Source organism: Pocillopora verrucosa, chromosome 11 (assembly GCF_036669915.1).
Source record: "Pocillopora verrucosa isolate sample1 chromosome 11, ASM3666991v2, whole genome shotgun sequence".
NCBI lineage: Eukaryota > Metazoa > Cnidaria > Anthozoa > Scleractinia > Pocilloporidae > Pocillopora > Pocillopora verrucosa.
Genome location: NC_089322.1, coordinates 535705 through 560166, shown reverse-complemented (window position 1 = coordinate 560166; position 24462 = coordinate 535705). Strand labels below are relative to the sequence as shown.

General features: G+C 36.9%; 1 protein-coding gene across 1 annotated transcript; it reads right to left on the bottom strand.

The window, feature by feature from the left end:
• Positions 1–2454: 2454 nt before the first annotated feature.
• On the bottom strand, positions 2455–16069 carry LOC131778622 (fibroblast growth factor receptor 3-like). The gene is made up of 17 exons (XM_066173871.1): positions 16009–16069; positions 15697–15738; positions 14844–15092; positions 13460–13732; positions 11252–11521; positions 10670–10777; positions 10273–10300; positions 9212–9399; positions 7539–7655; positions 6848–7032; positions 6480–6599; positions 5929–6005; positions 5495–5535; positions 4975–5071; positions 4539–4635; positions 3628–4047; positions 2455–3504 (listed from the first exon to the last, which is right to left on the bottom strand). Exons 1-17 carry the CDS (start codon positions 16067–16069, stop codon positions 2584–2586), a joined length of 3294 nt encoding a protein of 1097 aa, XP_066029968.1. The 3' UTR covers positions 2455–2583.
• Positions 16070–24462: the final 8393 nt, after the last annotated feature.

Sequence of the window (24462 nt, the reverse complement as noted above, 5' to 3'; positions counted from 1 at the left end):
ATAAATCATTCACACGAGCTCTAGAATATACTGTGGGCCATTTTGGCAATAGTCTTGGTTTTAAGGGCGTGATGAGTGACTCAATAGCTTAGTCATTAAAACCGGCTACGCTCTCACAGAAAGGCACAATCTGTCTCCTCCTGACGGTTTTTAAAAAGTATTACGTGCTTACTTATCGGTAACTGTTATAATATTTAGCTAGTGACTGGCAAATTGGGTCATTAGGCTTTCAAATACTTTATTCTTAGTCGCACAAATAAACCGTTTTTGGTTGACAGATATGTCAGCCTGCTTGTTTTGATAACACCAAGGGTAACAATACATGATTATTGACACACTTCAATTGTTGTTGTACAGGTGCTGGTGTTGGTGGCCAGCCAAGGCCTTTCAAGTTTATTTATATTTCCTTCATTGACATTAATTTTACAAGATATGGATAGAAAAATGATCCATTTTCGAATATTGGCTTCTAGGAAATGTTTGCATTATTACGATAAGTTGCGATGCCAATCGCCCTATTGAAAGTTTATCAAATGATTATTTCTTAACTCTTCACCAAGGTAAAGTTAACTAGTAGTGGATATTTACCAAGCTGCCAAGCGGAGATGTAAATATCTACCCCTAGCCACCGGCACTTTGATGAATATTTGTTTTTGTATATAATTTAATACTGTGAGATAAAATAATAAAAAAAGATGATTTTGAATAATTTATTCCTGTAATAATCACAACATTTTTGGGTGCAAATCCCCTGGAGGTGAACGGAGAAGGATGTGCGGAGTAACGTTTCAGTAACTACTTTTGGGTTCCTTATATCTATATATGGATCGAAATATGTCAGATTTTCGGGAGATTCAAATAAAAAAAAGATTTAATTTAATTTCGTGTGCAGAAATTTCAAAACCCTATCTAAACGATAAATACTTCCTTATAAGCATATTGAACAGTCAAATAGATTTAATACTGAAAAAAAGGTAAAACCAAAATTTTTGAGGTCGACATCAGAGTCCCCACCGATCTTTTGATTGACGATCGTGGTTTTATTTCACTCTCATTTAAAGGACACTCCCAGTCTTAACTGGGAGAGAAATCTGAAGTTTAGTATCATCCAACAATATTCAGTAAAACAAGATTGAGGGGCATACGAAAAGCCATTTACATAAATTCTGAACAAAACAAGTCATGGAACAACCGCTTGTGGCACTCTGGATTCAAAGACCAGAGAGTCAGGGACTCAGAATTTATGAGCGCTACTTGTTTTCTATCAGATGGATTAATGATGAACTAAGCCACGCCGAAATGCCCTCGTTTATTTTGTCAAAGGCCCTGCTCATGTCAAAAAACACAACGACGGACAGTAAGAAAATAACTTCCGTTGCCTATTTCTCCAAAAATCATAGCACAATACTTCTCACGATGAAAGTTGAAGCAATGGGTTAGTCCATGTCAGCGTTTTATGTAAGTGCTCGTGAAAAAAACATAATTGGAAAATGACTGAATGAGAATCCATTATTATATTAGCTCGTCTGTGTTTCTCGAAAACGCCATCTATTGCTTGATTAAACTCGACATATTTGCTGACATAGTGCACCAGGAAGGCACGATTAGTATCAACAATATTCAAACACAATATTCCGAGACGTCAAAATGCCTGAAACTGTGGAGATAAAAAGTAAAAAATAATGCTTCCTGGGCACTTGGAATATCTGCCTTAGGCCAACTTCTGCACTAAGAATCATCACAATGGGGTCATTTATGTTTCAAACTTCTAAAACACTTTTCTTCAACAAATTGGAATAGAGAACTCGATTGAAAAGGCCGGTGAGTCAGTTGCTGTCTACAAAAAGGATAAAATGTATTGGGTTAATAATGTTTTGAAAATATGCTACTCCTGGTTGCTAAGCGAGCGTAAGCTAGGAATAGAAAAATATATACACTTATCAGAACTAACGCAGCGCTACTGGATTTCGTCAATCTTACTCTTTGAAGGAAGCCAGATGTCATTTTAGTTTATGGTATCCTTCAAATCTACAGTTAGATCCAGACCAGCAATTTTGCTGCAATTAATGGAGTAAACGAAACGAGTTTAGCTTATATAAGTTTATTGAAGCATTTAGGGAGTGCTTTACAACAAGTAAATTATTCTTAATTAGATTAGGAAATATTACTTATACTAGAAACAACACTCACAAACTTACGCAGCATTTCTGACTTGATCAGTTATAAAAATTATCTTAACAGCAATTTCTTTTTTTTCTGTTTTTTTTGTCTCTATCAGTCTACAGTCCATAACATCAACAAAGCACTGACAAGTGCACCAAGTGAATAAACGGTAAACTAAGAAATGCAAAAGTGAAGTAAATAAACAAGTTTTTCTTTGAAGGAAATTCCACTTAACCTCAATTTATAAACTATGAAAATGGTTACCGAAGCATAACTAAAGTAAAAGTACGAAAAAACCTACGTCTTAAAATCAAAAACTATGAAATATTGAGGCTGAAATTCTCGAAATATAAACTACAAATTACCACAGAGTGTTATAAGACTACAACCTTAGAGGTTCAGCAATTCTGCTATTAAGTCTCAGTCCTGCACAAGAGGAGTTGCTTCAGATGACTCCTCGTCTTCGTCACTTCCAGTTTCGTCTATATCCGCAGCAGTAAGTTGATTACCATCATACTCTTGCACGCCAGCGTCTCCGTCAAAAAGGTCTACAGCATCACTTTGGTCGCCCATATAGTTTCTAAGATCGTCTTGTTCATCCTTCGTGTACTGTAATTGGCAAGTCTTAGGTTCTTCTTCGACTGCCTCCTTTTCAGATTGAACTGCTACAGCACCTTCATAACCAACGGTATTTTCAGGTTCACTTGATACACCTTCTTCGTCATCAGTTTGAATTTCTAGAGGGAAGAAGGAATCACTGAGGCCTTCTTTTTCGATCAGAGGATTGCATTCTAAAGAATCAAGATCTTCTTCTTCGATCACACAAGGGAATGGTGAGGCATCGGGTTTGTTCACCTCATTTGCGGAGCGTGCGAAAGAGGTAGGATCTTCTTTTTCCGTAACAGAAAGGCATTCTGTGGCTTTCAAATCTTCTTCCCCAGGTACAGGGGAGCATGCTGAGTTATTGGAATCTTCTTCCTCAACCACAAGGGGGCATGCTAAAGAATCAGAATTTTCTCCGTCAGTCACAAGGGGACATGCTGAAGCAGCTAGACCGTTCTCGTCCATCACCAGGGAGGATGGTAAAGGATCAATTTCTTCTTCCTCAATCGCAAGAGGGCACTCGGAGTCATCAATTTCTTCTTCCTCAATCGCAAGAGGGCACTTGGAGTCATCAACATCTTCTTCCTCGTTCTCGCTAAGGTATGGTAAAGTATCACTCTCCAAAGGGTACGCTTGGGCATCCATATCTTTCTTATCACTCTCAAAAGGGTATGCAGCGCAACCTTCTTCTACTTTGATTCCGAGAGGGAAAGCTGTAGTACCATCGTCAATTCCAACCTTAGAGGGATGTGCCGCAGCACTGTGCTTACCCACTTCACGGGCGAGATTTCCTACTGCATCCCCTTTGTCTTGTAAGTGAGTAGCGAAGGGGAAAGCGGTAGCACCATCGTCAATTGCAACTACAAAGGGATGTGCAGCAGCACCTTGCTTACCCGCTTCATGGGCGAGATTTGCTGCAGCTGCCCCTTTCTCTGGTACGTTAATAGCGAAAGGGAAAGCTTGAGCACCATCGTTTATTGCAATCACAAAGGGATGTGCCGTAGCACCGTGTTCACCCACTTCACGGTCGGGATCTGTAGCAGGTGCTCCTTCGTCTCTTACGTTAATTCCAAGAGGGAACGCTGTAGCATCAGCGTCCACTGCAACCAGAAAGGGATGTGCCGTAGTACCGTGTTCACCCACTTCACCAATGGGATTTGCTGCAGCTGCTCCAAGCTCGTCCAGTCCTGCATCTTCTGGGTTTGCAACAGCTCCACGGTCATCGACAAATTTGTACCTATCCTGATCATACTTGTCATCGTCAAAGATATCTACATATGTCTATTAAAAAGATTAGAAGGTAATCAGGAACTGCATGAGTTAAAAAATCTTGAACGAATGAATTTCAAAAATTCAACAAAGAAATTCCAAAAATGAGTCACTAAAAAGAAAAAAAAGATGAGATCAGATATCAATCACAAAGACAAGAACCATTAGTACTTGCATGAATTGATAAGAATAAAAGTCAGGTAAGGTCTTCCTTTCTGTCAAAGTTTTCAAAAAGTGTTATTTTAAGATGAGTTCCGTTCTTTCTTGTGTGTAGACAACAAAGGGAAAATAAGGATGATCCAGACTGACATGACGTAACCACACTTGCGTATGTTTAAACGTAACATTGGTTCATGATGAAACTGAATTCACAAGCTGTTAGCGGCTGGGTAGTTAATGCGTTTTGACATCACATTGACGTGAAAAGAAATTCGCAATTGACTTGGTAGGATACCAATTTCAATTTCTGAAGTATATCCTGAATTAGACGCTGTATGGCAAACCTTTGTTTTAATATATGTATCCATTGTTTGGTAGAGCTTCACAAAGTGTGGCCGGCTGGCGCTTTCATATTTCCAGTAGTTTAACATCACCGCGTATCTATAGAAAAACACAGGGACATATGATCACATTAATTCTGCGGTAGGCATTAATATTGCAAGTAGCAAAGTTGAGAAACCACAACTAGTTACAAAAATAACTGAAATGCTAAGTTTATCTCATCACATTGCAGCTCAAACGAATTCTGTGATGAAAACCCACCGTATTCTTTATTTGACTCAACAACTTTTCATTTTAATTTTTGTATTGACAAGATAAAATTAATTTCTTAGGAAGGCTACTTATTCAGAGCGAGTGTATCAAAAACACCTGACCACAGCAGCAATCGATGTTGCTTTTGACTTATATAACATTCCACACAGAGGAAGTAACACTTACAAACTGTCGTCGATATGTTCAGGCTTTGGTAGACGATAACCTTCTTCGATTTTTTTCATTGTCGTGGATTGAGACCATCCTTCGTAAGGAATGCCTCCTATGGAAAAATAATGTTTTTTTCTGTTGGCCAAAAAAGCACACTTCTTTGTTGTAATCACTTTCGTTTCTCTCAGCTCGATCGAAATGATTCTTCTGTCAAAACGACAATTAATTGCTGAAATACACTTCGGTTTTACATCAGATGAAAGAGTACTGTAAAAAAAAACAAATTTAAGTGTAGCGATGGATTTAAGGTTTTTCAATGATGTACTAAATACTTTCAGTTCTACTTAAACTTAAGCTTTATTTCAAGTTGCTATGCGTCGTCATAATGTTATTTATCAGCGACAATGAGTGTTGCCTCTACTTCTCTATTGTACAATGCTCTTTTGTCGCTCGGTATCACTCATCAGTTAGTAATTATGCGTGCAATTTCGGCAGGTATATTTCCTGAATATAAAGTAACAAATAAGTTAAGTACCGACTGTGAAGATTTCATACAAGACGATGCCGTAGGACCACCTGTCAAAGAAATGGAAGGATGACGATATATCTCAACTGGGTTAGAAAGATAATAATTACTCAGATACTTGGGATGTTTAGAAACATGCCATCAAGATATAAGTAACCTCCCTAAGAGAAAACGCCATATTTTTTAGTTTGATTATCCACTCATCCTTTCATCCGTCTTTTCTTGTCCTTAACAGATTGTGGATATTGCTCGTTAAACTTAATATTCATATAAAGTCACATACTACAGCTGTAACCTCAGCTGTTCCTCAGCTTGACGTTTCCTAATGACCCTCTAATCAATAGAGCACTGAATATTCTAGTTTCCCTTGCTACGTTAAGGTAGAATCGTAAAAAATATTCACTTATGGAATATCTATAGATAATAACCAATACAGTACGTACACATCGCTTTTGGTTGACAGCTGCTCCACATGTCCAAAGAGAATCTCGGGTGCAGTCCATTTGATTGGGATACATCCCTGGATGGGTAACCAAAATATTATAAATATCTGAAATCTAAAGAGGCTTGTATACAGCTCCTAAAATAATTTGCATATAAGATTAAAACCGTGATGTGAGGATTCATGATAAAGGCAACAGCAGTAGACACCTTTGTACAATTTCTATGAAAACAAGTCACACACTCCTTTTGCTTTAAATTTCCTGTGTTACTTTGCCCTTCGAGTTTGTATCTTTGTTATTCAGAGAACGATATCTCTTCCGGCTTTTTATTTCCTGTGTTCACTCCCTAGGTACAATTTTTTTTTTCTATGAAAGCTTCGATACGCTTAGAATGGCTTCCCATTAAAGGGAAATATGTTTTGCAGTAAGACTGTATAACTGAAAAGAAAGGTTTGTAAGGACAGTAATATTTTAATTCTTCATATTTTTATCTTCCATACCAGCAGCCCCAAAACCAATTGACTTAATGATGAAACAACTCTGAGAATTACCTTCTTGGCGTTTCCTGGGCCATATTTGAAATCCTGATAAGAGAGCCCAAAGTCAGTCAACTTGCAGACACGATGCTCATCAAGAAGGATGTTACGAGCTGCAAGATCGCGATGAATTATCTGAAATCGAAAACAAATAATTATATAATCTGCTAAAAGGGACTTTTATAAACTACGTAAAATAAAAAAGTAAAATATAGGTAGAAAGTTTTACATCATGCTAATGTCAGACCATTTCTCGGTGAAATAGTGACTCTAATGTGCTGGATATTTTTAGCCGTATGGAGTATTACTTTGAAGATTTGCAAGTCATGCCATTTTATCACATGCAGGACCACATGCTGACCAGAAAGAGTTTGAGCACTTACCCCTCTGGACGCGAGGAAAGTCATACCATGTGCGATCTGTTTAGCAAACAGCACCATGTCATATGTTGTCAAGTGGTCGACCCCTCCGACCCCATGATGATATTGGTCGAAAACCCCCCTGGATTTTCTGAGATAACCCAGCAAGTCACCTCGCCACAGGTACTCTATGATAAGTATTGGCTGAGCTAAAAGGGAAAAACAAGAACATTATTTTACGGCAAGCACTGCAGAAGTTCCAAAACGTTTTTGAATTGTACATGCTTTATCTAGTTATACCTTAGGTTATATCTGTAATGAATCAAAGTAGAGACAGAGAGGGAAAGTGAAGAAGAAAACACACAGGTAGCAAATAGACGGACACATACGGCCGATAGAAATCTACAGACAGACAGACAGAAAAAACAGAGATGGCAGATAAATAGACAAAGACTTGCCATCGTAAGTTGAATTTTTTATCACAATTAGCATGTAGATTTTAGAGCTAACATCTTCCAAGTAAAATGCCCCTCATACAGTGCGAAGTAATTTCATTTAAAACAGTCAAAAAATTGAAAATAACCATTGAGTTAGTACACCATCTTAGCAAGGACTAAGAATACTGATAGAAGTAATTGCACCAGTGATTGAGCTCAGAGATGCCTCTATCGTTGCTGTGAATTAGCTGATTATAATCATAACAATAGCTGATTACCTCCAACTGTGACACAACCAATGAACTTAACAACATTTTCATGGCCCTCCCTTCCAAAGAGTTTTAATAACTCGATCTCTCTCAGCAGGGCCTTCCTTCCTTTCTCTCCGGAGATTGCTAGGAAACCACACAAAAATTAGATAAACAAACAAACTTTGCATGTCAAGAGAGACACAATTAATTAAGTGGTAAACATCCGCATCTCGAATTGTTGTATGCTTGGTGTTATATTACCAGCGCAAATTATAATGCATTTGGTCTACATAAAAAAAATTAGTTTACTAATTGATTGATGATTATAATCCATATATAATCCATACTTGCCACAAAAATGTCAGTTAGCCGTATTGTTCAATTGTATTGAACATGAAATTTCCAAAATAGATTCATCCTCGTTGAAAAAATCATTTGCTAAGAAAACGCTACGCATCTCGAGTATTGTTGTTAACTAAACAAGCTCATTGAACCGTGCAATTGTTTACAGATAACTTTCAAAAGTAGAGACGCAATTAAGCCTAGAAATTCCATCTGTTATAACACGTAATAGTCGGTCGAATATATATTTGAGACAGTTTTTCTAAAATACATGCTCTGTTTGCGCCTTCTTGTTTCCCATCGTTCATAAATTACATAATCCTTGCTTTTATCTTACTAAAAGCTACAATAATTCGTAAGCATTCCCAGAGTTATTGTAAATTCATTTGACTCTGTAAGTTTGTTACAGTCGAACCTGTATTTAGCGGTCACGCGCGGGGATGGTTGACCGTTTAATATAGGTTGCACGGAATAGGGCTACAATTGATAAAAGTTTAAAAATGCCACTCTATGCCATCACGGACCACTTAACATACACAACCTCGCTCAAAAATATTCCTAACATTGATTTCGGGAGATAAACATGGATTAAATTTTACTTGAAAGATTATTCTTAATTTTACTTGATTACTTCCGCTTTAGTGATCGTTCGATAAAGGTGGGGATCATTACAAATAGGCTGTTGGGACTTAGTAAAGGGTGACCACAACCACTTGATATAAAAAGTACTATAAGTAAAGGAGGAAAGTTTCGGGACTTTCAAAACTGACCGCTTATTACAAGGTGACCGCTTAATACAGGTTCTACTGCATTGTGATTTTCAGCTTGTCCAGCGCAAGAAGATCATACTACCACCACTAGACTGGCAAATGGCTCCGAGTTTTTTTCGCTAGACTCACCCTCTCAAGGTTTCTTTGAGGTCTCAAGACATTATTTCCCGTCAAAAGTTTCTAGGCGGGCAACTTTGCAAAATATACGACGGAGTGACATTTTTAGTATTGTAGTATTTTCCGCTTTTATACACTTGAATGCAATTTAATCAATAAATTTTAATTTTTCTCCACAGCTTCTAATACTCCAAATGATATTCGTGTTCTGTTCTATTTTCGTAGCGTTGTATGACAAAAGATTAACAACTGGTCCCCCCGGGAACCATCCGCTAACAATTAATTTGACATGCCAGCTGATAAATCATTTGAACAGCGCATAGTTTTTAAGCTATCCATGTTATGTATCAGGTAGGTTAATAAAGCATGTTCTAAGAGAAATACTTTTTATTAGGATAAATTACTCAAAAAATTAATAAAGGATAGTTCAATCAAGCTTTGTATGAAAGAAAGATCTGGAAAAGTACTTACGTAGGTAGCATTTCGCAGCAACTGTGCGATTTCCAGGTCTGCCACGGGAACGACCCAGTAGCGCTCGCCACACTGAACCAAATGCCCCTTTGCCAATATGCTCACGAAGGTTCAGGCGGTCAGCTGTAATCTCCCATCCATCTGTGTTTACATTCAGCTGATCCATCTCAACTTCATCTTCCCCTTCACTGAATAATTGCAGATGAAAACAAGACTTTAACTATCTGTGTTACCTATCTATCTTTTCCTTCTTTGAATCTGGTTTAACATAACGTGGTAAAGATATCCTCTATATCTTCAATTCAAATTTTTTTTCTTTTCATTTCATTTCCGGGTGCTTTAGAAAATTATCACTTGCCAATGAAAAATTATTGAAATAGGTGAAATTTGGACGCTAATTTACTGAACCCGTTTTTTCGACGCATCGACCAAGAGAGAAGATTTTATTGAAAAAAAAAATTGAAAAAAGATAGAAGATAACCTCAAAATAACCTAACCTGACTGTGTTTTTCGGCATTGTACATCATATAAATATCGTGCCTCCTACGCGAGAAATAAAATACTAACCAAACCATCCGAAGTATTGTCTACAATCGATATATCGAGTGGTATTTTAAATCGGTCTACAAGACTCCGAGTGTATTTCAACTGTAGTTTCTGTAACAAAAAGTGACGAAGGGTCAAAGCTTCTCTTCTTCTTTAAAAGTACGCCACCCACAACCATGCATACTGATAACAAAAAAAAAGATACTAAACAAGGTGTTAGAACAATTGAAGGACGAACGAATCCAAACAGAAAGAATATTAGGAAACATTTGACTGCCATTTGATAAGAACCTCTTCGAAACTGCGGCTGTTTCGAAATAAAAACCTTTTATTTTGGCCAGTGTGCTCTTAATGGTGAATATAATCGGTCCAAACTGATAAAAAAAAAAGACGTATTTGCTCAGCAGTGACACTTATCACTACTCTACTAAAACTTATTCAAGAGTTAGAAACTTCGGAAATAACCACACGTTCAAACAGTGAGCGTCAAAAAAAAAAAAAGACCATTCACTTACTGCAGCCTGGGTGGCACCTCAGGTGGGGCTATTATCAAAGGGTATGTGGAAAGAGATGAAAGAAATCGTTTCTTTGTGAGTAAGAATGATATCATTAACTAAGTTGAAGCTTGCGACTCAGAAACCACGTGTGACTTATATTTGACTCTGTTGTCAAACAACGGGAGAAGGAATAAGGTAGGTTATTAGGGTGATTAGTTTCATATAATTTGTAACGTTTTTGTAATTTCATTTGTAATGGGCTTTGCCGGGACTGTAGAGGGACCTTCAAAATCAAAGCTGGAAATGCAGAATATGACCTGCTTAAAATAGCTCCTTCGTGCTCCAAAACATTGACCTATTAAAAGCCACAATCTGCCATATGAAGACATTTTATTTTTGTATGGTAACATTTTACCTGTCTCACGACGTTTTTTAATGTATGAAGTGAGCGCCAGTAGAAAAACCACAGCAGCCAAAGTTCCCCCAATGTAGTACCACTCCAGTGAGCTGCTGGAGGGAGCCTCTGAATTTCCCGAAATATAATAATAGAAGAAGATTAGTAGGAAATTAATTTGCTGGTCGGCGTTAAAAATAAAAGTTAATATCACCAATTATCCAGATAGAGAGCTAATTTTTTTTCTTTTTTTTTTGTTGCAACAATTTACGTTGTTCATTGCTCGCGTTGGGTGGCCGGGAATAACCTTTGGAAAAACAGACGTAGATGTGTTAATTTACAAAAAACAGGCAGATAGAAAGAGAAAGATTGGTGAAAGAATTATAGAATATGTTTTACATACTGCTATTGTTTAAAATTCGTTTTGAAACATTTTTAAAAAATGTCTTACAAATTTAATTCACTTCAAATTTCTAGTTCCCAGAAGACCCAAAAAACCACTGGAAAAGTTTGTGAGGAACATAAAAAGCGGAGATGTGTTTTATAATAATGACCGTACATAGTTAATTATTAAAATTATATTTGGTTGCTTAAACAACTTACTTTTGACATTTACTGTCACAAAAGAGCGAGCCACAGTTCCTGGCTTGTTACGTGCTTCACAAGAATATTCACCACTGTCTTTTTCCACAACTTCAGTAATAACAAGTTTATGTAATTGTGGATCTATAATTGCTCTCTCTATTATTGGGTCTCCATCTTTTTTCCATATTACGCTTATTGTTTCCTCGTTGACTTTGCAAGTCAATGTGAGGATGTCTCCTTTTGTCAGGGTTATGTATTTCTCTGGAACAACTTGAGCAGAGGCTTTTCCTGCATTCAAAATGGGGCAATTCATTAGAATACTAGTGTCGAGTTAAAACTACAGCTATGTTATAAAATCTCCAAAAAACAAAACAAAACAAACAAAAACATGGAAACGAAACTAGTCAAATGTGACCGAAGATGATAAAAGAAAAAAAAAATGTTTCCTTGTGAGTATCGAAGGGGTTTCGATAGAGTTTCAGAACAAGCATGAAGCCCTCATGTTTTAAATTTCCTGTTTCGACCGCCCCAGATCCTTCGCTAAACTTCTGAATTAAGGTCTTTATAGTGTTTCATCTTCTCTTATTCTCTTATTCTTTTTTCTGCACCCTTGAATCAGGAGGACACAACAAGTGACTCATGCAACACGAAGTTTCTTTCTTTTCCAGAACTATTGTAATGGGTCTGATTTCAAGTAAATGATCGTCTGTCTAAATTCTAAAGCACCACAACATCTTCATTAGATCGTTTTCTATCACTTCCTGAGGAGAGTGGACTTACAACATTTTCTCAAGCTCGCGTGGTTGAATTTCCGTGGATAAATTGTGGACATCATAGACGCAACTAGAATCAAAATCTCTTATGACAATTTCACCGACAGGGAATACTTCAAGGAAAGTCTGTCCGTATGGTATTTTCGCACGAGTTAGTAGTATCAGAAATTGAACAGGTGTGCGCAGCGAACGAATGAGATTTCTGGTACAAACCGACTCGCTGTTTTCTCTTTTGTGTTTTTGCTCTGCATGCTTTCTATTCCTCATGATTCTCCACAGAAGTTCGTCAGTCATCGTTTGAAAGTAGTTTGACTCGTTAAACAGTCCTGAGAGCGGATTTTTACCATTTTAAGAGTGGTTTGAAAAGCGAAACTATTCCCTGAGAGTATTAATTAGAATGACATTGGTACGCTCCACGCGTCAAAAAGCATAATACTTCCCGATTAAATGTATCGTTTTCCTCACAAGTAAAAAAGACGATACGCACCATTTGATTGGCTCTCGGCTTCTTGGACCAGCTTACGAATGAAAACTTATTGCGTGCGTGTAAATCAGTAAATCGTAAATATGTGATATTCTCCATCCTCATTGGCTAAGTCTCATCACGAGTTACAAAAGCCATTGAGGGTGCGAAGGAATTCTTTCAAACGCTTGATCGGTATTCGACCTCCGATTTCGGTCACGGATGGAAGCGTCTTCGTTTTAAGTATTTTCCTCTGTTTTAGTGTCCTTGTTCAACGTCGAGAATGGCAATTGTGTGTCGTATGTAAAATTGGCTTTTGCGTCTCGCTTCCCTTTTGTTCTCTTCTGAGATTCTGGATCTCTCCATCTCGAAAGTCTCTTCAGATTTTTCCAGTTTGGGATTACATCGCATATCGTCAAGTATTTCGAATCAATCAACTCTCAATAGCGCCATCACCTGTCCTTTTTCCTTAGCGCTACTTTCCTACCCAGATCTACGCAGTTCTTTGCGTTTGTAATCATAAAGATCCGAGGGCATTAGTATTAAGCATTCATATCACCCGTTTTTTGAAGGTCAGGCCCCGATTGTTCGAAGGGTAGATAATACTATCCACTGGATAAAACTCTATCTGGTGGATAACGCTTTACGTTTTGCTATCACAAATTCACCGGATGAATATTTAACCGTTAGATAGCGTTATCTGCCCTGTATACAACTGGGCCGAGTTTGCCTAATTTCTCTTCGCGCTATTCCTTTTCTCCGTCGCTATTGCCCATGGATTTACAAGTTCATTTTTCTGTCTTAATTTCTTCTCTCCCTATTTCTCTTCTTCATCTTCAACATCATCATCGTCATTATCAACGTCACCATCGTCGTCGTCATCATTATCATCATAATCATCATCATCCTCATTATCATCATAATCATCATCATTACCATCAGCATCATTATCATCATCAGCATCATCAATATCATTATAACTGAACTTACCATAAACACGCAGAGTTGCTGAGGAACTGGTTGTGTTTGCTTTGTTTTTTGCTGTACATTTGTAAGTCCCATTCATCCCTTTCGTGACACTTGACAAAACTAGCAATGATTCTTCTTCGTGATCGGTTTGATTGATACCAGATGACAGGTCACCATTATTAAAAGTCCAGACGAAGGTTGGTGTTGGAATACCTGAGGCTATGCAACTAAGGTTTACAGGGTATCCTTCGGTAACAGATTGGCTTTTCGGAGGCTCAGTGATCTGGGGAGAGACTTGAAGTAAAAAGATCACCAAGCTAAACAAAGGGTCCCATTTTCCATTTTAACCCCCTCTCCCCCCTCCCTTATCCAACCCTAAAGTTTCAAAATGAAAGCAAACTACGTTGTTGCCGAGCCTATTTTTAAGTTTATTATGCAATCAGTTTTCTTCACTTTTGATATAGGAAGGTATAGCTCAGCCCAATGTGAAACCATAAACATTTTTATTTCCTTAAAAGATTTCCTATCTTAGCAACAGCCCAGGAGGTAACAATTTAGTTTCCTATTTATTAATTTCTTCGTAATTTTCTTACTAGTTTTAGGTGTAATATCAACAACCCGTGCTACCATGTTCAAAGAGTACCAATTTCTCTAAGTTCAAACTACACATTTACTTTGAAGAATAGCCAGATAATAAGGATCAAACTGTTTGCATTCTATGAAAACGTTACGTTAAATCTGTCATTTTAAACAAGCAGATTGTCCGTTGTAGCAAGAGTACAAGTTCATAACGACATAACAGTGGTAATATTTTCGTGTATTTCTTTGCAGTTTTGGTCGCTGATTTTTCAAATTTCAACTCAACGAAAAGTTTACATGGATGTTTCTACAAAATCGCTTTCCAACTTCAATAATAAATACTTAGAAACTAAGGCATTGATAGCCGCTTTGGCATACTGTGACGCGTACACTTTAACCACTTCTAAAAATGTACATGAAATCATGACTTGTCAATCATTGGTGTTTAAGAAGCAGAAAAAAAGGTAATTTAAAAATTTAGACGGACTTTTATAATAAATGCCGTGACAAAATATGGTGATATCTATAGTCAAAATTACTCGACGCTCCAAAAAGCGATCAGTTTAAACTGCACAAAAATTAATTACATGTGTCTGATTACGAAATTCATTTAGATTTGATATATACGTTGGCATGTTCTCGCTCTTTAAATGTTATCATCAATTTAGTACTTTTTTATTATTTTTAATCAGTTTTGAACTTTGTGCAGTTTCAAGTCCTTAAATCTGATTTGATACCAAGAGAATCGATTTCTTTTTCTCATCTAACTAAAGATTTAAATTGGTCCGCGACTTCAGCTCTTTCTATATGTAAATGAAAACCGTACCTCCCGCCACTTCGATCCAGACAGTTGAGTTTCTGCTCCCCTCGATATTTTCGGCGCTGCATGTGTATTTGCCAGAGTCTTCCAGTCGCGCTTGACGAATCGTGAGAGTATTGTTGTTAGTGAGATTCACCCCATCCTTAGTCCAGAGTATCTCAGGTGTCGGGAAACCGCTTAATGAGCATTTGAACTGAAGCGATGAATTATATATAACCGACTGATTCTTGAGCTCAGGATTAATTCCAGGAGGACCTGGGCATAGAGTTAACAAGAAGAATTCAAAAAAGGCGAAAGTACGAGAAAAAACATTAGGAAATTAGAAGAGCAACAGAAGAAAACAAAAGTAAGTCAACATTTACCTGTCCCCGTAATATGAAAAGCTAATTCATTTTTCCCTTCACTTTTTTAGCGCTGCATGTTATTGACCAGAATTTCCATAACTCACTTGATCAATCGTGAGAATGTTGTTGTTACCAAGATTCAACCCATCCTTAGTCCAGAGTATCTCAGGTGTAGGGAAGCCGCTTAAAGAGCATTTAAACTAAGGCGATGATTTAGAGGTAACCGACTGACTTTTGAGCTAAGGGTTAATTTAAATTTAAATTGGCTACCGTAAAGATTTTCTCGGCTGACGTTTCGACTGTTAGCCCTTCGTCAGAGCTAACACTCGAGACATCAGCTTGGGAACTACTTACGGTGGCCAATCTACATCACTAACTCGTTTGGTGATGTAGAAGTGTAAAGTGTATTTTACAGAGTTTGGAAGTTAATAAAAGGACAGTTGAGGGATATCTGTACAGCATTTTCGACCAAAAGATGGGTCCTTTACTTTCTCCTCATTCAAAAAACTACTTACATTTACAAGGCCGTGATTCCCGAGTTCTTGAGCAGTCAAATTCTAGAAGTAAGGTTATCCAGAAAATCTTTTAAAAGTAATAAAGGGTTGGAGATAAAGTCATCTTATTTCTATTAAAGAAAACATCCCCTGAAAATAACTGCTGAAGGTTCCTGCCTAGTTATCATTACAATCTATAGTACATAAGAGTTTATCCATTTGAATAAAAGTTTATAAATGCTGTATAGTTTTTTGAAGTTGTAAAACAATGGCGAAAACCCGCCATTGCACTTGTGAGTCACAAATTCACCAAAACTCCCTCTTGTCACTTACCGACTCTTTCCCGGTACTCGTTGCATTCTTCGCAGACGCCACTCCAAGATGACCACGCCATACAACCTTTGAAATCAATAAGTTGTGCGCACAGGGTCATATGTCATTATATCACTCTACCTATGCGCTTTACATCCTTTGCTGCATTAATCTGCTGCTTGTCAAAGGATACCAAAATATGTAATTGTTAGTGTCGATATCCCCAGTTTCTAATTTCCATGGAGACTTCGAACAAACATCTCCAGGTTAAAAAGGATTGATGGCTTGAAGCTTATAAATCACCCAACCTACAGCTCCCTATTTATAAGCCTCATTCGTGTTCTCTCAACATCAGTCACGGATTTATTATGTTATAAAGCCAGGTAAAATGGCACTGTTTTGGGTTGCTCAATTGGATAACTGTGCAAAAATGTTAAAAGAAACAAACTAGGATTTTAACGTTTTCAATTTTTGATTTTCAACTTTATTGTAAAAGTTTTACCAGTTGATGGCCGAAGCCTGAAACGTTGAAATTCACTTTTTATAACAATTAAAAGTTTTATTTCTATGCAACATCCTTGTTCATAAATCTAATGATACTCAGAGAAGAGTATCCTGTCTGAATTCCCCTATTAAGATCCATTCGTTTGTTCAACCATCGACCCTTTATCCTGCGTACTGATAAATGATAGTTTAAGCACAGTTACTCACAATCTGTTATATCAGTTCGGATGAGATGTTAGGTGAACATGAAAAGAAAGATTCACATTCGGTGAGTAAATAAGTGGCTTAATATAGCCTTGGAATACTTGACTACACACATTATTAGCTTAACAAACAAACTGAACTCGTCGCACTCACCCGCTTATGAATCCGGAAAGAACGTCGTGAAAGACGAAAACAATTTTGAAAGATGTTAATCCAGTAACTATTCATGTGTATATTTGAACCAACCAGTTTGTTTAATTTGATACGTCAATATTTTACATTAAAATCGATAATTATGTAAAAGAATTTGTTAAATCAAACAAACAATCAGCCAAGTATGACTGATATCTGATGATAATTATACAAATATCGTTTAATTCAGAACTTAGGTATTGATTTTATACTAATACTTTCCACATCAGTAAAATCGTTTGGATAATAACATTATAACATTAACAGCTATCACTAACTGTCACTGAAACAAACGCAGATATTTCTTTGCTATTTACGATTGCAATTTGCTGATCAGTAATCAGCCGGTGCAGAGAGTCAATAGTGTATATTAAGCCATAGAAGAGTTCTTTATTTATAAGAACGGATGATATTGATAATTACCTTCCAATTTGGCTAGACAGAAAAGATGAGATAAGAAAGGAGGAGCAGTTAATGATCTAATAACATAGCTTAAGTTCTGAAATAACAATTCATCGTAAAAATCTTACCCCCCCCCCTTTTTTTTTTTTTTTTCAGGAAAGGAATTAGGTTCCAGTACTTTCTCAACACATGAAAAGCGAGCATTAGCGCCTAAATTTACATTTCCCAGAGAAGGATGTGATGTTGGAAAAAGATTCTCCAGAAACTTAAGAGAAAATTATCAAGGATAGGTTGCATTTCTAAATTTCTGTTTAACCTCGTTCACGCCGATTTTATGCAAAGTATGACCAGCTCTTGAATTACTTATGTTAAACTTTGTTTTAATTCTGTTCTGCTTTTGTCAGACCTTATAATTATCTTAAGGTAGACACCGCGAACTTTTTCGTTTGCAGTCTTGGACGAGATTCAGTCGCTATCAGGAAGTATAGAAAGTTAGCATTGCTGAATCGAATGTTCCTCATCGGCTGTTACCAGCCGATCACAGGATGAGAGGCCAGTTATGCATGGAAGTCTTTAGCAATAGAAATATACCGTAAGCACGGGTTGAGCTCAAAATTCAAAATAAAGCATAAAAGTAAACTTAAAACACATTGATGGACGTCAGCATAAATTTCATTGGTTAAAACTGTATTATTGTAAGCGAAAGCGATTTTCAATGAGAGTTTCAGAAGTAATCCTTGGTAACATCGGAGTTTTGCTACGCCTCGTCCTGCACTACAGCTTCTCCGAAAATTTGATTTTACATGATCACGTGCGTTTTCCAGTCCCGGATGCCAAATGTTTCTTTGAATATGAGATTCTTAAGGCTCCAGTGATTTTTCGTTGTTCTGATTCTCCGTGATAATAAACTGGCTTTGTTTTTACAACACTTAATCGACATGCATTCCGAAAAGAGTAAACAATTCATACGTGGTCCGGTTGTAAGTGTGATCTTAAGTACTAAATGAAAATTTAATTGTCTTGAGCGTGATTATTAATAATAAGAGTTGCGCAAGATAAACTAAACTCAACTTACCAGCTAAGGGATTGCAGAAGTGGCATGTAAATAAAAGTTATTAATAAAAATATAATTAAAACGTGCATCTGTAGCTCAAAACAATCAATTGTTTGTAATGGTAATTGAACTGAGTAGAGTGCAATTTGGGTTGAAATCGTATGCGTGATTTCAAAATCGAACTTGCGCTGCGCGCTCGTTCGATTTGTAACCACAAGTATGATCTCAGACCAAAATTGCACGACACGAGGTTCAATTACTACTTTATTACATCCATTTTGAAATCGCGTAAATAGAGGACTTGGTCAGTTTAAATATTTTATTGATGCAGTACAGAGCCAGTTTGAAATTAAATTCATCCATTTTTGGGGGGGAAAAATTAAGAGTTTTGGAAACAAAAGTTGCAAATTCGCCACATGATACTCTTTGTCTTTCATTTTCCTTCTATTTGATTGGTTACTTTAAACACGCCTTGAAATCTGATTGGTTGTTTTGATTTTAATGTAGCCTCCTCATTGGCTGGGAAAAAGATGCGATTTGAAGCAAAAAATGGTGCGATTCGTGAATAAATCGCACCAATTAGAGCAGATCAGATTACAGGAACCACCAGTGATTTCAAAATGGGTGTAATAAATTGAGAAATGCTATGCACATTTTCTTTTGTTTATCACCTGCACTTTAGTTAAATATGTTAACGTAAACATACTGTAAAGTTGCCATGCAAATAGATATGCTTTAAATGACAACGAAACATGTACTTACGTCCTAATGGTTTTTCACAGTTGCCAAGGTCAAGGAATAATAAAAAAAATACATCGAGAACAGAAAAATTATTAAATAAAATGAAACTATTTAACTACCAAGAGCGTTGATATTCGTTAATCAGTCGTCGAAGACCTCTGCTCAACAAATAGTTCTGATATGAAACCATTTTCATGATTATGACTTTAATTCTCATAACTAGTTTCAAGTAACTAACACCTCAATTTCACAGTCTACCACAAATAACATTAAATCTTTTCGTAAACTGAGCCACTGAATCTAAGTCTGATCCTTATCTAGTTATGGTTCACACTGAATAAATATTTCCACAAGAGCCTAATTCAAAACGACTTCAACAAGTTTCCATCCATAAGTTAGGAAGCAAGGCGAATATCAGAATGCCATGTTTATTGATGATCATAATTTCTCATCCATGAATAATATCAATAAAACGAAATTGTAGCTTTCATTATTGCAAAAGTAAGCGACAGTGACACAAATATGTTACATGACTGTTACTGCAGTAGTGAAAAGACATGTGAAATCCACCAAATAACTATAAAAAGAAGACATACTTACGATCTATTTGCCCGTTAAGGTAGGAAATAGGAGAAAGAGATATGTTAGTTAGTGATGCACATTTGTTATTGCCTACATTGTTCTTCAGTTTGGTATCGTCAAGTAGAAGTGTCTTGTTAATGGAACAGCCAGTAGTATGACTACGCATCCTATTACACTAGCCACAACTGTTGGGTATTTCAAATGGTTACCATGTTGGCAGTCAATGGTGAAGTCTGACCAGATAGGAGTCTTTAACATGCTGTCGGCCACCAATAGTAAAAAGGACATTTTGCCAAAGTATAACTCTTGGCCGCAATCAAAAATATTGACTTGGGCGAAAACTATACCAGTTCATTGTGAGTAAACCTTTTTCTTTTACAAATCTACTCTTTCGCAAAAATGATGATAACTCTGAAGAGAGTCTAACACATGATGACTGATGATGACTGTCGAATAGTACCTGGTTTGTTAGAAATGTAAAAATGAATGAGGAAAAGTAAATAAAAAGCTACTTACGACCTGTTATGTCAATTAGACGTTGGTGAACCCGATGGAAAAGAGGAGAAAATGAATCAACTGAAATTTACTATCAGTTTAAAGCCGTTGTGAGATACTGTGTACTAATTGACTGAGTGGGAGGGCCGGACGGGAAAGTATTTGGCTCGAGGTCATGACGTACGGACCGAGCACAACACAGAGGTCCGAGTGCTATGACCGAAAGCCAAATATTTCCCATCCAGCCCGACCTAACTCAGCCGTTACGCATTTTATCGTATGACTTTTCAGTGTGGAAAATTTCAAATTTTTTTTCGTAAAAACTATGCGATAGACTGGCGCACGCGGAATAACCACAAAAACGATTCTACAATTAATACTTTTCCTTTCTGTTTTTGAGTTAGAACAGGAAACTCACATTTCATTGAAAAACGTGGCATTTGTTTCCATTTGTACTCTCTGTTGTCACTCATTTTTGGCCGCAAAAGTGGACAATGCTTTTCATTTAAATTTTTTGCCCAAGTGCACTAGGGCCGGGCGGTTTTTCCGGACCGGTAGCCCGTTTCTCGGGGTCCTGGTAACTTAACGGAGCCGTAAAGCTGTTCTGCTTTCCTTCAAGATGGTTTCAAATGCTTTAAAGATTCTACAATAAAACTTTTAGCTAAAGAAACAAAATGGAATACTAAGGTTGCCAGGCTGCTTCTCTCTTCCTAAAATTTTTATTTCAAAGTATTGCCTCGAGCCTGTTAAGTTACCAGGCATTTTGAGAAACGGGCGCCGGCTCACGCCAACCCGTCCGGCCCTACACAAGTCAGCTTTTCTATGGAATCGCGCGAGCAGGGCCAGACGGGCCATATGATAAAATCGATTAATGCTAATTAATTTTTGTCTTTGAGCATATTTTAAGACATCAAGAGAATATAATATCTTGCAGACACAAGAGGTTGTACGCTGGACGCAAGAGATAGTAATTAGTTTACAATCTCTTGCGGACAGCAATAAATGAACCACTTTAAGGTATGCCAAAACGATTGATGTTCTATAATAAAATACTAAAGCGACACTGCTTTCGCTGCCAAAAAAGGAAGCAAAAGATAACAATAAATACTAACTGACTTTTAAAGGAAAAAGAACTTATGATATTGTTTGATATACCTCACAAAAGTAAGAGAGTCAAAGCATTTTGAATTGAACAAAATAAAAGAAAAGGGCTTCGAGAAGGGTTGTTTACTTTTCACTTTTTTTTTTGCTCAATAACATGATCTAGGTATGAACTAAAATAATTTCTTACCCGCTAAATCGTCCACAAACCATGATTTTACAGAGGAAAGAGCAACAGAAATAAATTGTTAGCTCAATTTAAGTGTTTCATACTAAATAATAATACTAAGGCAACAAATTGATGCTTTTAAATACTTGATATGGCGTAAAAAAACAAAATTCTATAAATTATAGAATTTTGTTTTCTTTCACCGTATTGTATAACTTAGTTTATGAGTTGCTTAGCGATTCAACGTACCGAAAGGCCAATGATCGCAAAAGGAAAAAGGCAAATACCACTACACAATGAAACTTTCCTACGTGAGTGATTTTCTACTTTTCTAATAAAAGATTGAACATGCCGTGCGTAGGTTGTTTAACTCACCCTGAAGTGCTCTAAGCAAAGATATGCTAAGCAAAATATAAATTCTAGACAAGGTGAATTGTAACTGGATTTTCACATACTAAGCGATCATCTGACTGTGAAATTTTCTGCGCGGGCAGAATTTAACGCTCAAGTTTCAAATTAAAAAAAGTCAGTAACGGTTCGAACTGCGCTTTCTTTTACTGATCACGAGAAGAAACTATGCGTCTTAGGCACCCGAAATCTCAACTCACTGAAAAGAAGATCTGAACTAGTCAGAAAATGTCGCAAAAATTTTTTCGCGAAAATTAGAGAGACAGTAAACAAACTAGAACACGTATCACAATTAGTCAATGAAACTCTGAAACAATGAAAATTAGCAGTAACGAACAGACAGAGAGCAAATTTGGCACTACATTTAACTTATTAATTACATTGAATATCAATATAGATATTCAACTTGACTCAAGCAATTCCAATCCTGTAGAAAACATTATCTTAACTAATAGCTACTTAGAAGGAATGAAAATGTTACTTACTGTCTAATTTCCCAAATTTGGGTCAATGCGCAAGATTTAAAGGAAAATACAGAAAGAAAGAAAAGGAAGTAAGTACACTAGAGTACAAACGCAATTTGATGAATACCTATAATCATTAAATACAACCCCCCAAAAAGGAAATTTTAATTTTCAGATGTTTTGTGAAGTTAATTGCATGATAGCAACCAAACTTATACTTTTTCGCGTAATGTTTAACACTGTCTGTGCTATTCTGAGAGCAACAAAGTAAACACAATTTGAATTTTTTCTTAATGTAACGTATGGTAAAAACCTTGAAATATTTACTCTTTTCGAAATACAATTACTCGACTCGACTTGTTTGTAGCAATTTTATTTAGTCAGTAACAATCATTACGCTAATAACTGTTAAGTGCCGCTCTCGCTAAGAACGGTCCTTTCCACTACCTGTCGGGAAAAAGTTTTCTTTTATTTTTTGCCCATGGAAAGGGTTTAGGACACATGCCTCAAAAATAATTTAGTTGTTCTCCAATTCTTTTTTTTTGCGTCGCCACAAGCCAAAAATGATTTTTGGCTAGTACACTCGTGTGGACAGCCATCGAAAGTGTAAATTTCACAGATTTTGTCCAGCGCGCAGCGACTGCAATAATATAGCTCACGCAATTCTATCTTGCTACAAGTTACAAGGTGCCTTTAATCAGTTCACAGAAAAAATATGGAAACTTCAGCTGAAATATTTTTCATACAAACGTGATCAGAGGAGATCCTTCTCTTCGACCTTTATTTGCATATCAAAATTCACCAATTTGTACGAAAGAATTCTCAAAATGCAGGCGTTAATCGGGCTAAAAAAGCAGTCAGTGTGTAGTTTATAGACCAATGAGGTCCCCGATTGCCTCAAACACACAGGTATATCTGTAGCTTTCATCCACCAACGTCTTAAAGCAACGCAAAACCACCTGTTTGCTCAATTGCGCTCATGTGAATGATCGTTTGCATAATTCTGAAACTCGAACAAGATCTCCTTTTGACCGATCAAACTTCGTTTGTTTATCCTCTTCGTTGAGGATTTCAAATTTTCATAACAATTGAATGAAGAATAGATGCCGAGTTGTCCTAAAACGTTGCGTACACGTGATCAGTCGTAACGCTTGCGTGCTTGCGTGACTTACAAAGTAGACAAAGGTTATACGATGGCGCCTTCGCGATAATTTTCGTTGAAATATCTGGTCACGAACTAGGCACAGTATGGAGAAGATCAAAATTAAAGAATAAAGTTTAGCACGTTAGTCATTAGAGACATATTGCGTCGCTTAAAAGGGCCCACAAACAAGTCGAAATACGTTACAGTGTTATTTACCAAAACAACACGCAACACTCTGAAAGAATTCTCGCTGTTTCTCCCGAAATTTTGCACACGGAACGCGATGAACTAGCCCTCCTTTCTACAAATCTGTCTCCATCATCGATGATTTTACGGTGTTATGGACCCCAACGGTTTTGACCGACAAACTCGACATTTCCCTACGACCATCAAAATCAACTGGACAAACCAAACATGATGTATTGCGTGACGTGATCGTGCAATTTTTCCCTTGTCATATCACTTACATCGAGGAACCAAAATTTGACAATGTAACGAATTAGAATCAAAAGCTATTAAAATCGACTTAAGAATTTCACATTTTTTACTGAGAATCTTATCTTTTAAAATATTCACTTAATTCATAGAAAGCAAAGATTGTTGTGGCTGCGGGTATTTCAGCCCTGATTTCTATGAGTACAAGCTAAGCTTGTTTTGGTCCGGTCATTTTGGCCTCGAAACGGAAGACAAAACAGATATTTATATGTTCTAAACACGGGAACACCTGAAAAACACTGGAAATGTAGTAAAAATATTTTAGAGCATCCAGAGTACAATGGAAAAAGTGAGGTAGTGTAAGGAGACTGAGTGTTCAACGCCATTTGTCGTAAAAACTACCACCAGCTTGTTATTGAACTGACTAAAATTTATCAGGAAGGCCTTTACTTTCTTTTGTTGCAAAACTCGTGGATTTTAGAACTTTGAAACGACGTGCGATAAATCCTGGCAACTAGAATTTGAGTCCATTGGCAAAATATGCCGGCTGGTCTCATGAGCAGACCAAGCCTTGACGCAA